At 38.8% G+C, this 19,629-nt stretch overlaps 1 protein-coding gene and 1 non-coding gene across 2 annotated transcripts in view; both read right to left on the reverse strand.

Moving 5' to 3' along the window:
* Nucleotides 1-1,085: 1,085 nt before the first annotated feature.
* LOC122752123 lies at nucleotides 1,086-1,192 on the reverse strand. Its single transcript, XR_006355921.1, has one exon. It is a non-coding gene; the product is annotated as a U6 spliceosomal RNA (small nuclear RNA).
* A 12,803-nt stretch (nucleotides 1,193-13,995) lies between these two features.
* The window catches only part of SERPINI2 (serpin family I member 2), a 44,250-nt gene continuing 38,616 nt past the window's right edge, over nucleotides 13,996-19,629 (reverse strand). The window contains exons 8-9 of the mRNA XM_043997538.1: nucleotides 19,454-19,543; nucleotides 13,996-14,203 (exon numbers count right to left, since the gene is read on the reverse strand). Of these exons, the coding sequence (XP_043853473.1) occupies nucleotides 14,127-14,203; nucleotides 19,454-19,543 (167 nt within the window). The 3' untranslated portion in view covers nucleotides 13,996-14,126. The remainder of the gene's footprint in view (nucleotides 14,204-19,453; nucleotides 19,544-19,629) is intronic.

Below are 19,629 nucleotides of genomic sequence, written 5' to 3' on the forward strand. Positions count from 1 at the left end.
TGTGGATGTACTTTATATCCTGCTACATTGCTAAAGTTGTTAATTGTTTCAGGTAATTTTTGAATTGATTCTCTAAGTATACCATCATATCATCTGCAAAGATTGATAGTTTTGCTTCCTCCTTGCCTATTCTAATTCCTTTAATTCCTTTCTCTTCTCTGATTGCTAAAGCTAACATTTCTAGTACAATATTAAATAATAGGGGTGATAATGGACATCCCTGTTTCACTCCTGATCTTATTGGGAAGGCCTCTAACTTATCTCCATTACATATAATGCTTGCTGGTGGTTTTAGGTAGATACTGCTTATTATTTTAAGGAAAGCTCCACCTATTCCTAAGCTCTATAGTGTTTTTATTAGGAATGGACACTGTATTTTTTCAAAAGATTTCTCTGCATCTATTGAGATAATCATATGATTTTGGTTAGTTTTCTTATTGATATGGTTGATTATGTTAATAGGTTTCCTAATGTTGAACCAGCCCTGCATTCCTGGTATAAATCCCACCTGGTCATAGTGTATTATCCTGGTGATCACTTGCTGTAATCTCCTTGGTCATATCTTATTTAAGATTTTAGCATCAATATTCATTAGGGAGATTGGTCTATAATTTTCTTTCTCTGTTTTCGCTCTGCCCGTTTTTGGTATCACCACAATATTTGTGTCATAAAATGAATTTGGTAGAACTCCTTCACCTATTTTTCCAAATAATTTGTATAATATTGGAATTAATTGTTCTTTTAATGTTTGGTAGAATTCACCTATAAACCCATCTTGCCCTGGGGAATTTTCTTAGGGAGTTCATTAATGGCTTGTTCAATGTCTTTTTCTAATATGGGCTTATTTAAGAATTTTATAACCTCTTCAGTTAACCTGGGCAGTTTGTAGTTTCCTTCCTTATCTCTTTTAATTAGATCTATTTTTGCCTTTGCTATATCTGAGATAAGGATTGCTACCCCTGCTTTTTTTACTTTAGCTGAAGCATAATATCTTCTGCTCCAGCCTTTTACATTTACTCTGTGTGTATCTCTCTGCTTCAAATGTGTTTCTTGTAAACAGCATATTGTAGGTTTCTGGTTTTCAAAAATTTATGGAACACTTCACAAATTTGCATGTCATCCTTGCACAGGGGCCATGCTAATCTTCTCTCTATCATTCCAATTTTAGTATATGTGCTGCCTAAGTGAGCACTACAATATAAATTTTAAAGGTAGAGGCAATAGTATATAGTGGAAAGAAAGACTAGTAGATGAGGTTAAAGTATTAGCTCTGGAAATAACTATGTGGCCCAAGGCAAGTCATAACATCTCTAGACTACACTTCTTTCATCTGAAAGGTGAATAGCTAAATTGATAGGCCCCTCTCAGCTCTAAAATGTTATGAATCTATGGCTCTACTTTTGGTGATTCTCATGATAAATAACTTTTTAAAAAAATGTAAACTTACTCAAATTGAATTTGCACATTTATAAGTCCCTTCTACTCTAGATGTGAAAAGTCGGAGATGTTATATGAGACATTCTGACTATAAAGATGCCCATATTACTGCTATAGTACTAGCCGACAATTGTCAGTCAGGTGACCTTGCATTTGCTGCCCCCCCTGACTTCATTAGTTTAGCATCTTCCTTTCCCTCAGGTATGCTAAACCCTCATAATTCTCATTTCCTTGCCAAAGTCTCCTGCTAGTCCCCTCTTCTGATCTTTCTGAAATCAGCTGATTCCTAGGCGGTGGTGTTATTCAGATTGTATAATTTCCCTTCCCCCATTTTATTTCCTTTCCCTTAATTCTACTGATCCTCCTTGTGTTTTTTAAGTTTATTCTTGTTAATAAATCCTGTTCTGTTTTTGAGGGAGGCTGTCAGTCTCCTTCCTTGCCCCAATATTGCAGCAAGCTGCATAGCTAACACTCCCTAATTAAAAATTGGTCCCTACACAACTTAGCTGCCTCGTCATCTTCTACCATGTATAGTCATGTCAACAACATTTCAACAATCAATGTCAACAACAACAACAAAAAGTCTCATTCTGCACTGACTTCTTTTTCCCTTTATGGGAAGGTGATTATCAAGTTTCATCATTAGCCTTCTGGAATTCTGGTTGATAATTACACTGCTAATAGTTCAGCACAATAGTAATCTGTCACATTAATATATCATTTTTTAGCCATTCCCCAATTTATGAACACTCTTAGATTCCCATCCTTTGCCAACTGAAAAAGAACTAGAAACATTTTTATATGTTCTTAGAGTTGGATTGGCTTCAGACTCATCAGCCCCTTAATCTTGTCTCCCTCTAATCCCCTCTCTCCTTTTCCCCTTCCCCTTGTATTTCTCCTGCCAACTCTCTGCATGTATTCTTCCTTCTTTTAACCACTTCAGATAAAAGTGAGGTTCAAGTGCCTACCATTTCACCACGAGCTCCTCCTTAACTGGAGAAATTATCTCATTATGTGAGATAATTTCCCCTTTCATTTCTTCCATACAGTACTCCCTTTCCACTTTCTTTACATTCTTTTCTTAAGATATCAAGAAATAACAGAACTACTCCCAGGTTTTTTTTTTTCTAATTAGAATCCTGAGATTATGATAGTGTTCAGAGGGGACATATATACCATCCCTCTTTATCTGAATGTAAGCAGTGTATCTTTGTTATTCATGGCTACCTTCTTATTATTCTTTTCACTCTTGTGTTTGAACTTCAAAGTTTCTGCACAACTCTGGTCTTTTCATCAGGCATGCTTGGAACTCCTCTGTTTCATTAAGGATGCATTTTTTCCTTGTCCAATTGTATTTAATTTTGCTAGTTAAGTTACTCTTTTCAGTGAACCCCAATCCTTTGCCTTCTGGAAAATCATATTCCAAATACTCTACTTCTGAATAATATTGGCTGATCATTACACTTGTTGATAGTGGGTGATCCTGATTGTGACTCCTCACTACTTGAATTCTTTCTTTCTGGGTGCTTGCAGTATTGTTTCTCTGACCTGCAAGCCCTGGATTTTGTGTATGATGTCCCTGGGAGTTTTCATTTTAGAGTTTCTTTCAAGGATTGACCAGTGAATTATTTCTGTTTTCACTTTGACTTCTGGTTCTAAGAGATATGTGCAGTTTTCTTTTAAGATTTCTTGAAATAGACTGTCTAGGCTCATCTTGGGGGGGGGCAGGTCATGGTGTTCAAATATTCTAATGATTATTAATTTTTTTTACCTTGATCTGTGTTACAGGCCAGTTGTTTTTGCTATAAGAGACTTTATATTTTCTTCCATTTTTTTCAGCCTTTTGACTTTGTTTTATATTTATTTTTTCCATCATGAAAGCATTGGCTTCTATTTAATCAATCTGAATTTTGAGAAAGTTTGTTGCTTGGGCAAGGTTTCATACCTCTTGTGCCAAACTATTAATTCCATTTCCAATTCTTTCTGCCATAGCTCTCAGTTCTTTTCCAACTTTTCCTTCAAGCATGCTCATTGAATTTATTTTTTAAATTAACTTAAAAAAAACCCTCTAGCTTCATTTCTTCCAGGAATTTAATTTGAACTTAAGCCTAAACTGTGTTTTTCTCTGAAACATTGCTTGTAGATGTTTTGGAGTCATTCTCCTGGGTTTATGTCTTGAAGGTCCCTGCTACCATAATAGCTCATTATGGTGGGGTTTGTTTGCCCATTCTTCCAAAATATTTCCTGTTTGGGACTTAATTTTGGGACTCTGCAATATTTCTGGAGGGGAGGTCTAGGCTGGTCCTGTTGCTGTATTCTTGGGGTATTAAGGGATGTATTGTTCTAGGATCTCAGGGACATGCTGGGGACTTGTAAACTTTCAGTGCTCCTAAAGAGGTCTGAATCAAGGAAAACTCTGCTGTTCTTCTGGTTTGAGTTCTGCAAGTTCCTGACCTGGGTTTGGGTCGGTGCAAGCATAAGGTTCTGCTATATTCAACCCTTATCAGCCAGTTGGAAATCTCTATTGGTTCAAAGTGGCAGAATTGTAGGCTCTATAATTTTCTGCCTTGGTTATTCCTTTGCATGCTGGGCTAGATAATGGAAGTATGACCCTTCCCTATACCTCAGGTGTGACCACTATTGCTGTTGGCTTCTGAATCTCCTCCTTTCTCAGGACATCACCCAGGGCCACTCTACCTGGGAAAGGCAAAGCCACCACTGTGCTGGCCACTGTGCAAGTGCCTTATTTACTTTGCTCTAGATTTGTGACCCAAGATTGGATAGGGGGCAACAGAGCCACCAGTTGGGACCTGTCTCTATTGCAATGCTCTGGAGGTACTCCAGTATGAGTCTAGAAACTCCTTTTGTGCTAGTGTGAAGCCTCTCCTGAGTCACTGGAGTGCTGAATACAACTTGTGCTCCTTCCCTGATTCTGTCGCCAATGTCTACAGACCTCACTATCTTTCTCCCTATGCCAACCTGGGCCTAACAAAGGACTCACTGTGACTTTTTCTGGATTTCTCCAGTGGGATTCAATCTAGTGCATTTTATAGATCTTTTTGGAGGAGTTATGGATAGGAGCTCAGTTTCATTACTTCCTCCTACTCTGCCATCTTTGTTCAGCTCCCACCAGTATGTACTTGTGAGGCTGATTAGAAACCTCCATTTTGGGGAAGGGCATATACTGTCCAACTCTGATTCCACTTCTGGCTATACTTAGAACTTTCTGGACTTCAACACCATGTTTCAGTTACAGTCTTACCCTGGGATGTCCCTCAGTGCCTTTAACATCTTTCTGCCAAGCTAGCACCTTTCTACTAAACGGTACCTACCAAACCCAGCTTTCCTTTCTCTTAGCATGTCATCTCCCTTTTATATGTTATCTTCTCACATTAGAAATAAGTTCCCTGAGGGCAGGAAATGTTTTTCCCTCTTTTTTATTATATTTGTATTTCTAGCACTCAGCAGAGTAATAGACATATAGCACACTTTTGTCCATTGGCCTATTCGATAGGCTTCAATGTCCTAGCTTCTCAGGACCTATTTTAACTCTGACCCATTCCCATAAGCTCTCCAGGACAGATTTGGGATTCATTTTGAACTTCTCATCTCTGCCCTCTTTCTATGTGGTCTATAGTGTGCTCCAAAGGCATTATCACAGACTATATCAGCCAGATAATTTTTAAAATTAATCTACATATTTCGCATCTTTTAGATACATCTCATTTTTAAAAGATGAAGTCTTAGCCATAATAAGGTTAACTAATCTTTCCTTGAGCTCCTAGCTCACATTTGTACTATACCTTGGGAGCCATCAGTGCAGGCTATTACTTTGAATCCTAGTTCTACTGGTGTGTGGAGAAAAGACAGCTAATTTTATGACCAGCTCTGTACAATTCTCATGGAAGTTAGACTCTAGTAATTATTTAGTGGACTTGGTAAGTCTACATTCTAAGACTCCAAATTCGTATAATGTGTCCAGAGAAAGGCTTTCTCTCCACTCATCAGAAAATAATCTTGAATATGTATGTATAGATAAATATAGATAAACTTTGATCATTCTGCCTCATATAACTTTGTAATCACATTTATGTAGATACTTAAGGTAGAAAATAAATCTTTGTAAATTACGTCCTTAGCCAATCCTCCAAATCCAATCCCACCATCCAATAAATTATAAGCTCCCTGAGCACAAGTACTGGCCTTTTGTTTTGTCTTGTTATGATATATCTGTACCCCTATTGACTAGTAGCAAATAACAGGAAATCATTAAGTGTTTTTTGAATGGATGAATGAATGAAAGAATGAATATATTCATGGATTCAGTATTCAGTTTTTAACTCTTCAGTCTGACTCAAATCAAATAATCTTAAATTAGCAAAGCCCTTTGTTAAGGGCGGGGGGCTCATATATTTTCCCCAAAGTTAGTCAGATGGAACATTAGATAGGATGCTGGGCTCAGTCAAGAAAATCTGAATTTAATTCAACTTTAGTCACTTAAAAGCTGTGTGATCTTGGGCAAGTCACTCAACCTCTGTCTTATTTTCCTCAATGGTAAAATCAGGATAGGAACAGTACCTACCTATGGTTATTGTGAAGATCAAATGAAATGCTATTTGTAAAGTATTTAGCACAGTGCTTGGCGCATAATGCTGTATAAGTGCTAGTTATTCTTGTTGTTGTTGTTTCTATTCAGAAAGGCTAAGCTGAAAAAAGCTGACCCATTAAAATTCTGTTAAAAGTCTATTTGAGCTGGATTCAGGTATTTTTGTTTTGTTTTGCTTTATTAAAGAAAAACAACACAGAAATTAAATTACAATTTTATAATTTAAGCAGATAGTTATAACTTGGGACACTTCTTTTTTCCCTTTCCAGGAGAGAAATAAAAATGTGGGCAGGTTAATTAGTAGCACTTCTGACTTGAAATGCAGGTGCCTGAGGCTGAGCGGATCATTAAGAGACTTGCTCTGCTTCTTCCCTGGACAGATTATTAGAAAGTTTGGAGGGTTATTTTTTCCTATTGTTAACTTTGCTAGTGTGTGAATTTGATCTCCTGAAGTTGTTAAATCCACCTGTGCCCCTGGTAAACTCTGAAAAAACAAACAGATTTAATGTGGCAGCCCATTGTAGCATACATACTTTCCCCTCTGCAATGAATATATCTTCCCTTCATTGGCATCTCTTTTCCCTCTAGTGTTGTCTTTCTTTGCTTTCCTTATGTCCTTTCTTCAAGTGCCCCTTTAGATCTTGCTAGGTGAGGAGGAGGTTTCTGGTAACCATTCACCAGTTTATGCTCATAACTCCAAGCCTCAGGTAGTTTGGGGTTTGTTTTAATGGTCCCAAATGGTGATTCATTATCATAGGTCACCCTGGGTATGGATACACTACACCAATTCAGAACAATAACGTGTGTAACTTTCAGTCTTCTAGAGTTACCTGAAGCACTGCAAGATTAAGTGACAGCCAGTCCATGTCAGAGGCAGGATTTGAACCCAGCTCTTCTTGACCACAAGAGTACCCCTGTATCCAATACCCATTACCTCTGACACCAATGGTAATAGAACTGACAACAGAAGCAGAAACAATTGCCATTTATAGAATTCTTTAAGGTTTAAAATGCACTTTCCCTACATTATCATATTTGAACCTCACAACTATACTATGAGGTAAGTACCGGTTTTTTCCCTGTCTTACAGGAAAGGATACTGAGGCTCAAAAGCTCACTATTATGTGAGTGTGATATGGCAGCCCAAATAGTTAATGTTATCTTGGTCTCTAAGAAGGGCAGAGCTTACAACGGCACACTGTCCTCCATCATAATCTGACCATACTGGGAATATTGTGTTCTCTTCTGGGCACTACATTTCGAGAAGGGCATTAATAAGCTGTGTGGCATCAAGAAAGGGGGATCGGGGCAGCTAGGTGGCGCAGTGGATAGAGCACCGGCCCAGGAGTCAGGAGTACCTGAGTTCAAATCCGGCCTCAGACACTTAACACTTACTAGCTGTGTGACCCTGGGCAAGTCACTTAACCCCAATTGCCTCAATAAAAAAAAAAAAAAAAAAAAGGGGGATCCAGGATGGTGAAGGACATTGTGTTTTGTAAGGATCATTTGAAGGTACTGTCACTATTGAACCTGGAGAAGAAAAGACTACTGCTACATGAAAGAAGGATTAAGTTTGTTTCAAGTCACCACGGAGGGCAGAACTAACTAGGAACAATGGGTGAAAGATGTAAAGAATGACAATACATTTTAAATTCATAATAAAAAAAATCCCTCATAACCATGAGAACTCTCCCAAAGTCAAATGGGATGTCACAGGATTTAGAGTCTTCAGACAAAAGACAGATGACAGCCTGTCAGGTATATTGAAGAAAAGATTGTGTCTCTATTGTGGACTGGACTCAGTGGTCCCTAAAGTCCCTTTCAACCATGAAATTCTGTGATTTTGTAATTCAAGACAATCTGATGGGTTTATTCAGAATATCTCTGTAAGAGTGTGCCCTCCTTTGAGAGACCTCATTAGAGAATTAGGATTAGAACACTCTGTAATGCTGTCTTTTACTTGGTAATCATGAAAGGCTTGACTTTGTTATGTTGAAGCCTGATTGGTTCAGGGCTGCATTTTTGTGATGACTCATGCAACTTGAAACTTCATAAATTCCAACACTTTCAGCTAGTCCATTGTTTCACTCCCAACCACACACACACACACACACACACACACACACACACACACACACACACACACACACAGACACACACAGTCACTCACACATCCCACTATTATAAAAATGGCTTCCTGAGTAGGAGTAAGGCCAAAGAAAAATTTATAGTGACATAGACTCTAGACAAAAGTTTATTAAACTTTAGGTTATAACCCAATATGAGTGGAGGTCAACAAAAAGTGGCAACATTAAAAGTAAAAAACAAACAAAAAAACTATTTTATGTACCTATATACCTAGAGTCCTAGAAAAATTTCTCTGGCAAAATGGGGTCAGAAGTGTAAAAAGTTTAAGAAGCCCTGCTCTAGACCAAGGGTTCTTATATTTAGTAAGAATCTTATATTTTATTTTTCAGATAATAATTATATTTCTAAATAATTGATTTCCCTTGCAATTGATTATATTTTATTTCATACATTTAAAATCATTCTTCTAAGAAGAGGTCCATAACTTTGCCAAAAGGGACATAGGAAAAGTTAAGAACCCTTAGTTTAGACCAAGCTCTTAGAATGAACATGGTATCCACAATCAACCCACAATGCATCTAACACTGAAAAGAAGATGAGTAGTTTTGGTTAGAAACTGATGCTGTGTCATTATGTGCTCCAATGTGTTAGTGAATTTCTGCCACTAAGCTCCCTACAGAGAAAATGTTCCTGTTGAGCATCTAGGACAAGTTGCCTTAACCAACCAGATGGGAAGCACTGTGGGGCAGTGCAATGAAAGCTGGGGCTGGAGTGCCAGGACAGGTGTTCAAATCCCACATGTTTCATTTACAGCATGGGCAAGTTGCCCCTGTCTCTGCCTCCATTTCATCATCAGTAAAATGATGGGGTTGGACTGGATGACCCCTAAGTTCCCTTCCAGCTCTAAATCTAGGATGTGATACTTATGTAACTTGACTCTTAGCTCCACATTAAATGAATCACAGAATCAAAGGATGACCAGATTTGAGCATTGGAAAGAAGCACAGTTATGACCTGGCCTAACCCAGAGCTGACAAAGATTTCCTTCTCCATGTCTAACAAGTGATCATTCAGCCTTTGTTCAAAGACCTCAGAAGAAGGGAAGATCATTACCTTCTGCAGTGACTCATTCCACCCTGGCCAGCTCAAGAGTTCAGAAGCTTTTTCTTCCTTGAGTCAAGCTTCAATTTATCTCAGCAACTTTTCTTATAGCTCCTACTTCTTTCCTTAAGAACCAAGGAGGAATAAATCAGGCAGGGAGAAAGGAGCACTAGATAGTGGCTTAGGCAATGCCTAGTCCAGATACCATGTTAGAGAAGTCACAACCTCTCTGGGACTTGATTTCCTACTTTTAATAATGAGGAGTTGGACTCTTTGATCTTGAAGGTTGCTTCCCTATCCATATTTATGGTCCCAAAAGTCCAGGATCTCTTCTACAGGACAATCCTTATTGGATTGGGAGATAGTTATCATATCTTCATTATACCTCCCCTTCCTCACTCATCCTTCTTTGGCATCACCTTGAAGCCCTTTCTTATCCTTACTGACCATTTGGATTATCAATGTCCTTCAAAATACACTGAACTAAATGCAGTTCTCCAGATGAGAATTCACCCAATAAGAATCCCGCGGGGTTCTTGTCTCTCTCATCTTAACACAGTCTAAGTTTTTTATTAACTTTTTGATCTAGCCTATTGTACTGTTGACTCAGATTGAGGTTAAAGAACAATAAATTCCCAAATCTTTTTTTTTTCTTTTTCATCTGCCCTCTGGTCATATCTCTCTCTACCCTATATATGGAAGCTCAGTTGTTTTAAACTTCGCTATAAGAGTAGGAATTTATCTGTATTCAATTCATTTTTCATAGATTTGTGCCAACTTGCTAATCTGCCAAGATCTTTTGGAATGCCAATTCTGACCTTCATCTGTTAGCTCTCTCTCCAGAGCTTTGTGCCATCTATATATCTGCTAAGTATGTCTTCTGTTCATTCTTCCAAATCACTGCATAATCAATCAACAAATATGATTTACAAAGCACCTGTTTTGTGCCAGGCATTATGCTGGGTGCTAGGGATACAAAGACAAAACTAAAATAGTCCTTCCCTCAGGGAGCTTGCATTTCATCAAGGGAGGCAATAGGTATGTAAATAATTCCATTTAAAATAGATAGAAAATAAATTGGGTGGGGAAGGCACTAGCAGATGGTGTCAGGGGTATAGAGAAGGTGGCATTTCAGCTAAGCATCAATCCCTAAGGGACTTAGAGCTTCTAAGAGGTAGAAGTGAGGAAGGAACACCTCAGGCATGGGAGAATGGCCCTTGGAAAAGGAACTTGGATCCTTCTGTGCTAAAAAGAGAAATAAGGCCAACTTGACTGGATTATATAGTTCCCATAAAGGGGAATGACAGATAATAATGCTGGAAAGGTAAGTAGGATTTTGTGAAGAACTTCAAATGTCAAATAAATAAGTTTATTTTTGAGCTAAGCAAAGGAGTGATGCATTCAGAACTGAACTTTAGGTAGATCCCCTTGGCAGACTTGGGAAGAATTCAATGGGAGGAGAGAGATTTAAAATAAGGAGATGAATTAGTAGGCTAATTAGTAGGCTGATTAAGTATTGATTAATAGTCTAATTGAGAGGTGATGATGGTCTGAATTCAGTAGTTTGCATTGGAAAAATAAAGTCGAAACGCCTCTCTTCCTCATGGTATCAATACTGTTTCTAGGTGAGAATATATATATATAAATCAGTCAATTAAACATAGGCCTTAAAATAAGTGGTAAAAAGGGGGCTTTAATTAGCATAATTTTTCACAGGAACATGTCATTTTATTTTGAAGAAAGTTGACCATACTTCCAGGATTATCCCTAAATTATTAAACTAGTTAAGAAGGCATTAATTTCTAGAAATTAAAGTGTGGCTTTCTAGCACATCCTGGGGAAGGGGCCACTGTGTAGGAGGATTGGAATAAGGTGCGCAGGTCTTCCTAATACCCTCTATGACCAATGCTTATGTTATTCCTCTTTCATTGGTCCTCCTCCCCCTTTGACCAGAAGAGGATTCTATGAGCTTTGCAAGGCCCATAGGATGTTAGGCCTTCCTTCTCCCTGTTATTTCCTAGTTGCATCTTTGGATCCACTGATAGTGGTATCTGTATTGGGAGCCAAGAATAGATTAGGCCTGCAGCTCCATTAGGATGCTTGTAAAGAGGTCACACCAGGCCTAAGGGAAACTTATTGAGCTCCTGCAAGTGGTAGAAAAAAGACTTCCAGCAATCATGAGCTGTATGTTACCCCTACCACATGTACTCTCTACACTTTCTACCCCTGGATTCTGTATGTTCTTGTATCTGTTAAGGGCTAAAATTCTAGCTAAACTGTCTAAAATATCTAATGAGTGGTCGCCAATAAATTATAAGCTTTAGCAAGAGTTAGGCTTTTAAGCATTTATTAAGAAGAATAAGAATTTGGTAAAGAGAGAGAAAGGCCTAGATTCCTATCTATTAAAGGGAGAGCACATTTCTAGCTCCACTCTCCACCAGAGTCCTCAGGAAAGAGAGTGAGCCCGAGAGCCAGTCTCTTCCTTTCTCCTCCCACTAGCCCTTGTCACTTCCTGACGCCAAAGAAAAGACTCCTGGTCTTGCCCTCAAAGACCTTCACTTCATGGGCGGAACTCTTCTACAGTAAGTCTCCAGCAGGTGGCGTTATTCCAATCGTTACATATGTCAGAGATATTTGGGAGAACTTTGCACCAACTGTTTGTATAGTAAATATCCCTTTCTGAAATTTACTTAATATTGGTTAACTAAATAGATTATTAACTGAATAAATAGGTTGCTGGCCAAAATTTTTGTGACAGTTGATTTTGGGAAATCAAGGGAAAGAGAGGACAAGGTAGTTAAAAGAATTTTAAAATAATTAACAGAAGTTCCAATAACAGCTCCAAGAATACACCTGATCTGAGCCTAGACTTCCTTACCTTGTTGTGCAGCTTGAGGAAAAGCTTAGCTGAGAAGGTTAAAGAGAAGGGTCATGGCTACTGCCTGAGAAATCCAGCTGAGAAGAATTACAAATTTCTCTGCTGAGGAGAGACTCATAAATAACATTCACCTTCAAGAGGGAGAGGTTTGGGTTGCAAATAGCTATGAAATAACTAGAAACCTTGCTAAGGCAAGTCAGGCAGTATAAAGGAAAGGACAATAGAGCAGAGGCAAGAAGCTCTAGCTTCTATCCTTTCTAGGGTAGAGGCTTATCAACCACAACACCTCCAGCAGATGGTGATGTTGTTGTTGTTCAGTTGTTGTTCAGTTGGGTCTGAGTTTTATCACCCTATTTGGGGTGTTCTTGGCAAAAACACTAGACTGGTTTGCCATTTCCTTCTCCAGCTCATTTTACAAATAAAGAAAACAAGGCAAATAGAGTTAAGTGACCTGCCCAGAGTCACACAGCCAGTAAGTACCTGAACCTGAATTTGAACTCACAAAGATGAGTCTTTCTGATTTCAGAACCAGTATTTTATTCACTGCACCACCAAGAGGGTAGAAGAGGCTAAAGGAACCAATGAAAGAGGAATATTATAAACATCTGTCACAGAGCGTATTGGGTAATCCTCAGAACAACAGTGTTAATAATCAGCTGGAACAGTACTTCTCTACTTTCTCTTGATAATCTCCTCCCCAATCACCCCAGCCTAAAACATTCAGATATCCCCTACTAAGCCCTGAATTATAGAACCTTGGAACTCAAGCATTCTGTCTGCCTATAGCACCTTGAACTGTCATGGTGTGGTAGGTAGAGCACTGAACTGGAATCAGGAACATGTTTGTTCAGATCCCACCTTCAATACTTCATAGCTATGTAACCATGGGCAAGTCACTTAACCCCTCCATACCTCAGATTCCTAATCTGTAAAACGAAGGACTTGGGATCCATAGACTCTAAGGTCTCTTAAAGCTCTACATCTATGCTTTTATGAAATTGAAAGGTGAGTTTAAGTGACTCACATTGTAACTAATCTGTAAAAACATGAATCTTATTTTCAAGTTCCTATAATTTTTCTGAACATGGGAAATATGAAGGAAGCTATTTCTTAGAACATATTTTTCTTTTCTTTTCTTTTTGCAGGGAAATGAGGGTTAAGTGACTTGCCCAGGGTCACACAGTTAGTAAGAGTCAGGTGTCTGATCTGGATTTGAACTCAGGTCCTCCTGAATCCAGGGCTGGTGCTCTATCCACTTTGCCACCTAGCTGCCCCATAAGAGCACATTTTTCAAACAGAGACATAAATAACAAATCTATAGCTCAGAATATGCCCAGGGATGGGGAGTAGGATGGGGTTGGGATGAGAGTTTTCACCTATGGCACAACAACCAGTGGGCAGAAGTGGGCCATGTGCATTATAATCGTTTCTTGTTTTGATATTGAAGAAAGTTTGATTGTTGCTAGAGCTCTCTAAAATCATGTGCCATAAGCAAAGTTCCATTGTCCCACCCTAGTTAGAACTCAGATTTCAAACCATTTTTCTAGCAATAGTTATCGCTGGAACTTTTATAGGACCATAGATCTATAGCTGCAAGTGCCCTCAGAAGTCATATAGTCCATACCCTCATTTTACTGATGAAGGAACTAAGACCTTGAGAACTCAGGTGACTTGCTCAGTTAAGTGACTCACCAGCTGAGAACATAGGGAATTTAATATCTCATTTGGCCATGTCCCAGTGTGAATGCTTCTATAACAAAATTTCAAAGAATTTCATAACCTACCGTGATTATATATCCACTATAAAGTGGCAAGTCCATTTATCCAAAGAATAGTGACTACAAATACACCAATAAGCCAATATACAACATTCAATTTATTCATTATATGGGGGCCTCCAACTTTTCCATACTAGAAAAAAAGGAAAGGAAAAGAAATGGCATTTTCATCGTAATAATGTTTGACCAATCATTCATTTTCTAAGAATTCATTTGTCTTCAGAGACCATGCCTTCATTTATAGTGAATCCGTATCTCTTCCTCTCATCTTTTCTGCCTCAGGGTTTGTCATCCTTCCCATAAACAAAATCGATTCTAGGGAAAGAAAAGAATAATCATTTTTGCATTTTGGAAAGAATATATAGGACAGGGAAACCAAGCACTAATTTATTTTTTGTTTGTTTGTTTAGGTTTTTGTTGTTGTTGTTGTTGTTGTTGTTGTTGTTGTTGTTGTTTTGCTGGGCAATTGGGGTTAAGTGACTTGCCCAGGGTCACACAGCTAGTGAGTGTTAAGTGTCTGAGGCCAGATTTGAACTCAGATACTCCTGAATCCAGGGCTGGTGCTCTATCCACTGTGCCACCTAGCTGCCCCAACTAATTTATTTTTAAAACACACCCTCCCCCAAATTAAAAAAAAAGTCTTTTTTTTTTTCCTGTGTTGGAATAGGCAGCATGTAGCACCGCATCCCTCTCTTTCATCATTCCATTGTTCAACTGACTTCATTTATTCACGTCGTTACTAACCATCATTATTCATGTTATTTATTATTAATCATATCACATGGAAAATTGTAAAGCATTTATGAAATAACCACATTACATTGGAAATCCTTCTTTGAAACAATAGAACAAAGCAGCTATGGACATTGCAGATAGAGACACATTCAAGGTATGACAGCATGGTCATCAGCATGGTGGAATCTTCATCTAATGCTTTGCAGACTTTTTTTAAATGCATGTAATGTGAGCATTGGAGGTTAGAGATACCACTTCCCAGCTCTCCTTATTCCACTCTGAATCAATATTTAATACTGATAGAGATATTTTTCATCATTAATGATTTCAGGTCATCACAGGAACTATATAGAAGAAAGGAAATAAAGGCAAATATCTCTTTCTAGCCATCCCTTTGCTGGCTGGTTAATAAGAACTAAAGAATCAAGTATTAAAAGTCACAAATAAATATTGTGTCAAAATTGATTTACCCTTTCTCTAAGATGACAAAGGGAACTGACTCAAATGGGTTAAGTGTATTCAAAACTGTCTTAGTGCTTTAAAGTAATACATTTCCTCCTAAAATGAATACATAAGACTTAGAAAATTTTAAGGTGAATTCTCAGTCAATTTTTTTATAAACAGATACTTAAAATAAAAATAGTTGGCATTCAGTGTAACTATGGAACAAATTTTGTCATTGACTCAAAGAAGGTCAGTCATACAATATAAAAACCACTGTGGTCCACTATCAATCAATTATCAAGTATTTATGAAACACCTAGTACATGCCAGGTACCGTGCTAAGACCTGGGGATACAAATACAAGATTACAACCATTGCTGTCCACAAGGAGATTACAATTTAGTGTTGTTGAGTCATTTCAGTCATGTCCAACTCTTGATGACCTCATTTGGGGTTTTGTGGCAAAGATACTAGAATGGTTTGTTAATTCTTTCTCCAGCTCATTTTACAGATGAGGAAATTAAGGCAAACAGGGTTAAGTGTCTTGCCCAGAGTCACATAGCTAATAAGTGTGGCTGAGGCTAGATTTAAAATCAGAAAGATGAGTCTTCCTGACTTCAGGACCAGCACTCTATACACTGCCACCAGTGGCCCATGCAGTCTAATACTTATTTTTAATTGTGGTGAAAAATGATCATCAATATTGTTTACACAACTGATCATGCACAGGGCCCCAGTACTCAGAACTCAGCACCACAGGAGCTGAGGCAAAATCAAAGCTACTCCACTCATCAGTTGATACTAGTAGGACAGTAGGAACTGTCCATTCATCAGATGATAGGTCCTATGAGAACCAGTCAATGGATTCCATTCTTTGTTGGTTATCATCTCTATATATTAGGTCACTGCATCCAGACCACTTTTGTAGCAGGACTATTTGTCAAAAGGAAAGTAAGGGAGGGGAGAAGAGAGAGGAGGAAAGTAGAGGGAGGGAAGGGAAAGATTATTTAATAAAGTTTTAGTAGTATCTGGTCATCTCCTGAGCAGATCTGAGAGTTTTGAACATGGCAGGTGGTTCTGTTATTTTAAATGGAATACCATTTTTCTGTGAGAATCAAAAGATTCACTTTACTTTTCAGAAGTAGGACATTTCATTTTACACATGATTATTCAAACTGTGTTTCTAAGATGAAAGGAAGGAAGGAAGAGAAGGAGGAAGGGAGGGAAAGAGGAAGGAAAAAAGGAAGGAAGGAAGGAAGAAAGAAAGAAACAAAGAAACAAAGAAACAAAGAAACAAAGAAAGAAACAAAGAAGAAACAAAGACATTGAGGGAGGAAAAGAAAAAGGGCCAAGGATTTGGATAGGAAAGAAGAAAGAGAAGGTGAGGAAAAGGAGGAAGGGAAAGGAAAAGAAGGGAAGGGAAGGAAACATTGAGAAGGGGATGAAGGAAGCAGAAGAAGAAGAAGAAGCAGAAGAAGAAGAAGAAGAAGAAGAAGAAGAAGCAGAAGAAGAAGAAGAAGAAGAAGAAGAAGAAGAAGAAGAAGAAAAAGAAGAAGAAGAAGAAGAAGAAGAAGAAGAAGAAGAAGAAGAAGGAGGAGGAGGAGGAGGAGGAGGAGGAGGAGGAGGAGGAGGAGGAGGAGGAGGAGGAAATAGAAGAAGAAAAAGAAGAAGAAGAGAGTTAAGGAAGTTTGCTTAAAGCATCATTTGATTACACTCCAAGTTGATGGTTAAATTAGAAGAAGAAAAAATGAATCATTTTTGGGCAAGGATATTGCATTGGTTGAAAAATGTTAACTGCAGATAAAAATGGATTGAACTTAACAGAAATTCACACATATGCTCATACTCTCAAAGTCAAGGACAAGGTTACCTGGTTTATATAAAGCATAAATCCACTGTGAAGCACAATGGTTTTGCTAATCAACATCTGACTTTTCTAAATGGTATCTTGTATGCATTTGTAGGACAGCAGAACCAAAAAGGAGGAAGGCATATTGCCCCAGCATAAAGGCCATTTCTTCTCTCTCTACAGGAGTCATTTGCTTCACCAGTAAGTGAGCTGCCAATCATCCTCTCACAAATTTATGGACACCCCCCTTTTTAGACCTTCTCATCCAACACTGATCATAAAGTGGGAAATTTTCATTAAGCTTTGATGGCTAAGCATCATCACAAATAAATGAATAAGTGGGATTTGTTCAGTCCAGAGCTACACCGTGGTTTTGCTGATTTGTGTTATTTGGCCTTAGATAAGCAGATCACCCTTACCCCATGGAACTTGGGAAATAAAGGAGGCAAACATAATCACACCAAATGTCATTATTCTCTTGCCCATCAGTGCCCCCTGATGCTTTATTTCTCTCTGCTCTTGAGATTCAGTGATTATCTAGAATAATAGTTATCTAAAGGTCAAAGACGTGTAGCTCAAATAACCTAATCTCAGCACATTTCTACATAGGCTTATCCACCACTGCATTTCTGGTGAGTGAACAAAGTTCTAAAACTGTTCATTTCTTTCATAATGCACCACTTCCCCTGGGTCAGCCAGCAACCAGCTGGAAGAGAGACAAGTATCCCCTTAAGTATCATCTGGTAAGATCAGGAAAAATGCAAACAAATATGATAATAACTACCATTTGTATAACATGCCAACACTTATAAAGAGAGATAGTTGGGTATAGAGAGCCCACCAGGAGTTTCTGATTTCCAGTGCCACCTCTAATAAATACTGGATGTGTGACCCTGGGTAAGTCATTTACCCTCACATCTGTCCTAATTCCATATATCTAGTTGCCTTTTTAGTGCACCATGATGCCTCTGTAAATATAGTGGAAGCTTGTTTATTCATCCTGTCTGGAATTAAACATGGATCTTTCTTGTCTAAGCTAGTTTGCCTGGAGAAACTTTTCAAAACCCTATCTCCGTGGGGCAGTGTAAAGAATTAATTGTTATTTGAGGTTTATATGCCTTGGCACACACCGGCCTGGGGCTCTGCAAACCGCACAGTGCTCCACCCACTGGTTATAGCCATTGCCATGGTGCTGGCACCTCACGTCATCACCACTCGCCGTTGCCTACATGGGCCTAGCAAAATTATAATGATTGGAAGCCTAGTGAGGGCAGTCATGTGACTGTCAGAGCGGCCATCCCATTGGCTGGGGCTATGTGGGGTTTTTCTGGGATTGTGGGAGGAGAATTGGGCATTCTAGCTGGATGCTGGAACGACAGTAAGTCTGCTGCGTATTCTCAGCTGATTCCTGGGCAGTGGTATCTTTGCAGGTTGTGTAATTTCCCTTTCCCCATTTTATTTCCTTTCCCTTGATCCTACTGATCCTGTTTGTGGTTTTCTTTTTTTTTTTTTTTAAGTTTGTTCTTGTTAAAATAAATCCTGTTCTGTTTTTAGGGAGGCTGCCAGTCTCCTTCCTTGCCCCAATATTGCGGCGAGCCTGCTTATCTAACACTCCCCAATTAAAAATTGGTCCCCATAGCAGCTAGGTGGTGCAGTGGATAAAGCGGTAAAGCACCGGCCCTAGATTCAGGAGGACCTGAGTTCAAATCCGCCTTGACACTTACTTGCTGTATGACTCTGGGCATGTCACTTAACCCTCATTGCCCCACAAAAAAAAGACAACCTAAAACCCTATCTCCAAAGTTCAGTTCATGTGGCCTCTCCTATGGGAAGACTGCTGATACCCCCAGCCCAGATACTAGTGCCTCCTGCTGAATAGGTTTTATTTATTTCATATATGTATACATGTATAAGTACACATCTTCTCTGATAGAATGTAAGATCCCTCAGGGGCAGGGATTGTTTCATATTTTCCTTTTTATTTTATCAGATTGCCTGATAGAATCAGAAAAAAAAATTATTGCTGATTGAATGCCTCACCTGCCCCCCTAACTCTGCTTCTATGAAGACCTTCTATTTGTGAATTCTTTCTGGAATCTCACCATTGGACAATGTTCCCAGACAAGTCATCCTTAAATCTCATGACTTAGCCAGCCACTGGCTTCTCGACTCATCTTATATGTGTCTGCTTTCCCCATTAGAATATAAGCTCCTTGGGGGCAGAGACTATCTTTTCTTTTTATTATACTTGTCTTAGCAAAGTGCCTGCTTCATCATAAGCATTTAATGAAGGCTTTTCCCCTTGGTATCATATGATGGAGTCTTCCTTCAGTATCAGTGTGCATGGTAATATCTGTTCCCACCATATCTTGCCTCTGGTCTTACCCCAAGCAGGGCAAGGTATGGAGATGGCTTCTTTGTATCACCTTCATCCTCGTGTAAAAATCATGCCTGGTCTCATTCACCTCAGCTGTAGAAGCCTTTTCTCATGACCATGATCAGCAAACCACTGAACATGGGGGCCCCAGTAAATTTACCTGTTGGATTATTCTTCAAAATAAATAAGAAAGGCCGATTAGCTACAAATTGGTTTGAAGCCAGACTCATGATTACAGGCACCTGTCCACCTGCAAAGCACACACAAAAAAAAAAGCCACTGTCAATAGGGAGACTGAGATGGAAAGATTTAGATAAAAAATATCTGCATGGGGTT

This window comes from Dromiciops gliroides, chromosome 3 (assembly GCF_019393635.1).
Source record: "Dromiciops gliroides isolate mDroGli1 chromosome 3, mDroGli1.pri, whole genome shotgun sequence".
Classification (NCBI taxonomy): domain Eukaryota; kingdom Metazoa; phylum Chordata; class Mammalia; order Microbiotheria; family Microbiotheriidae; genus Dromiciops; species Dromiciops gliroides.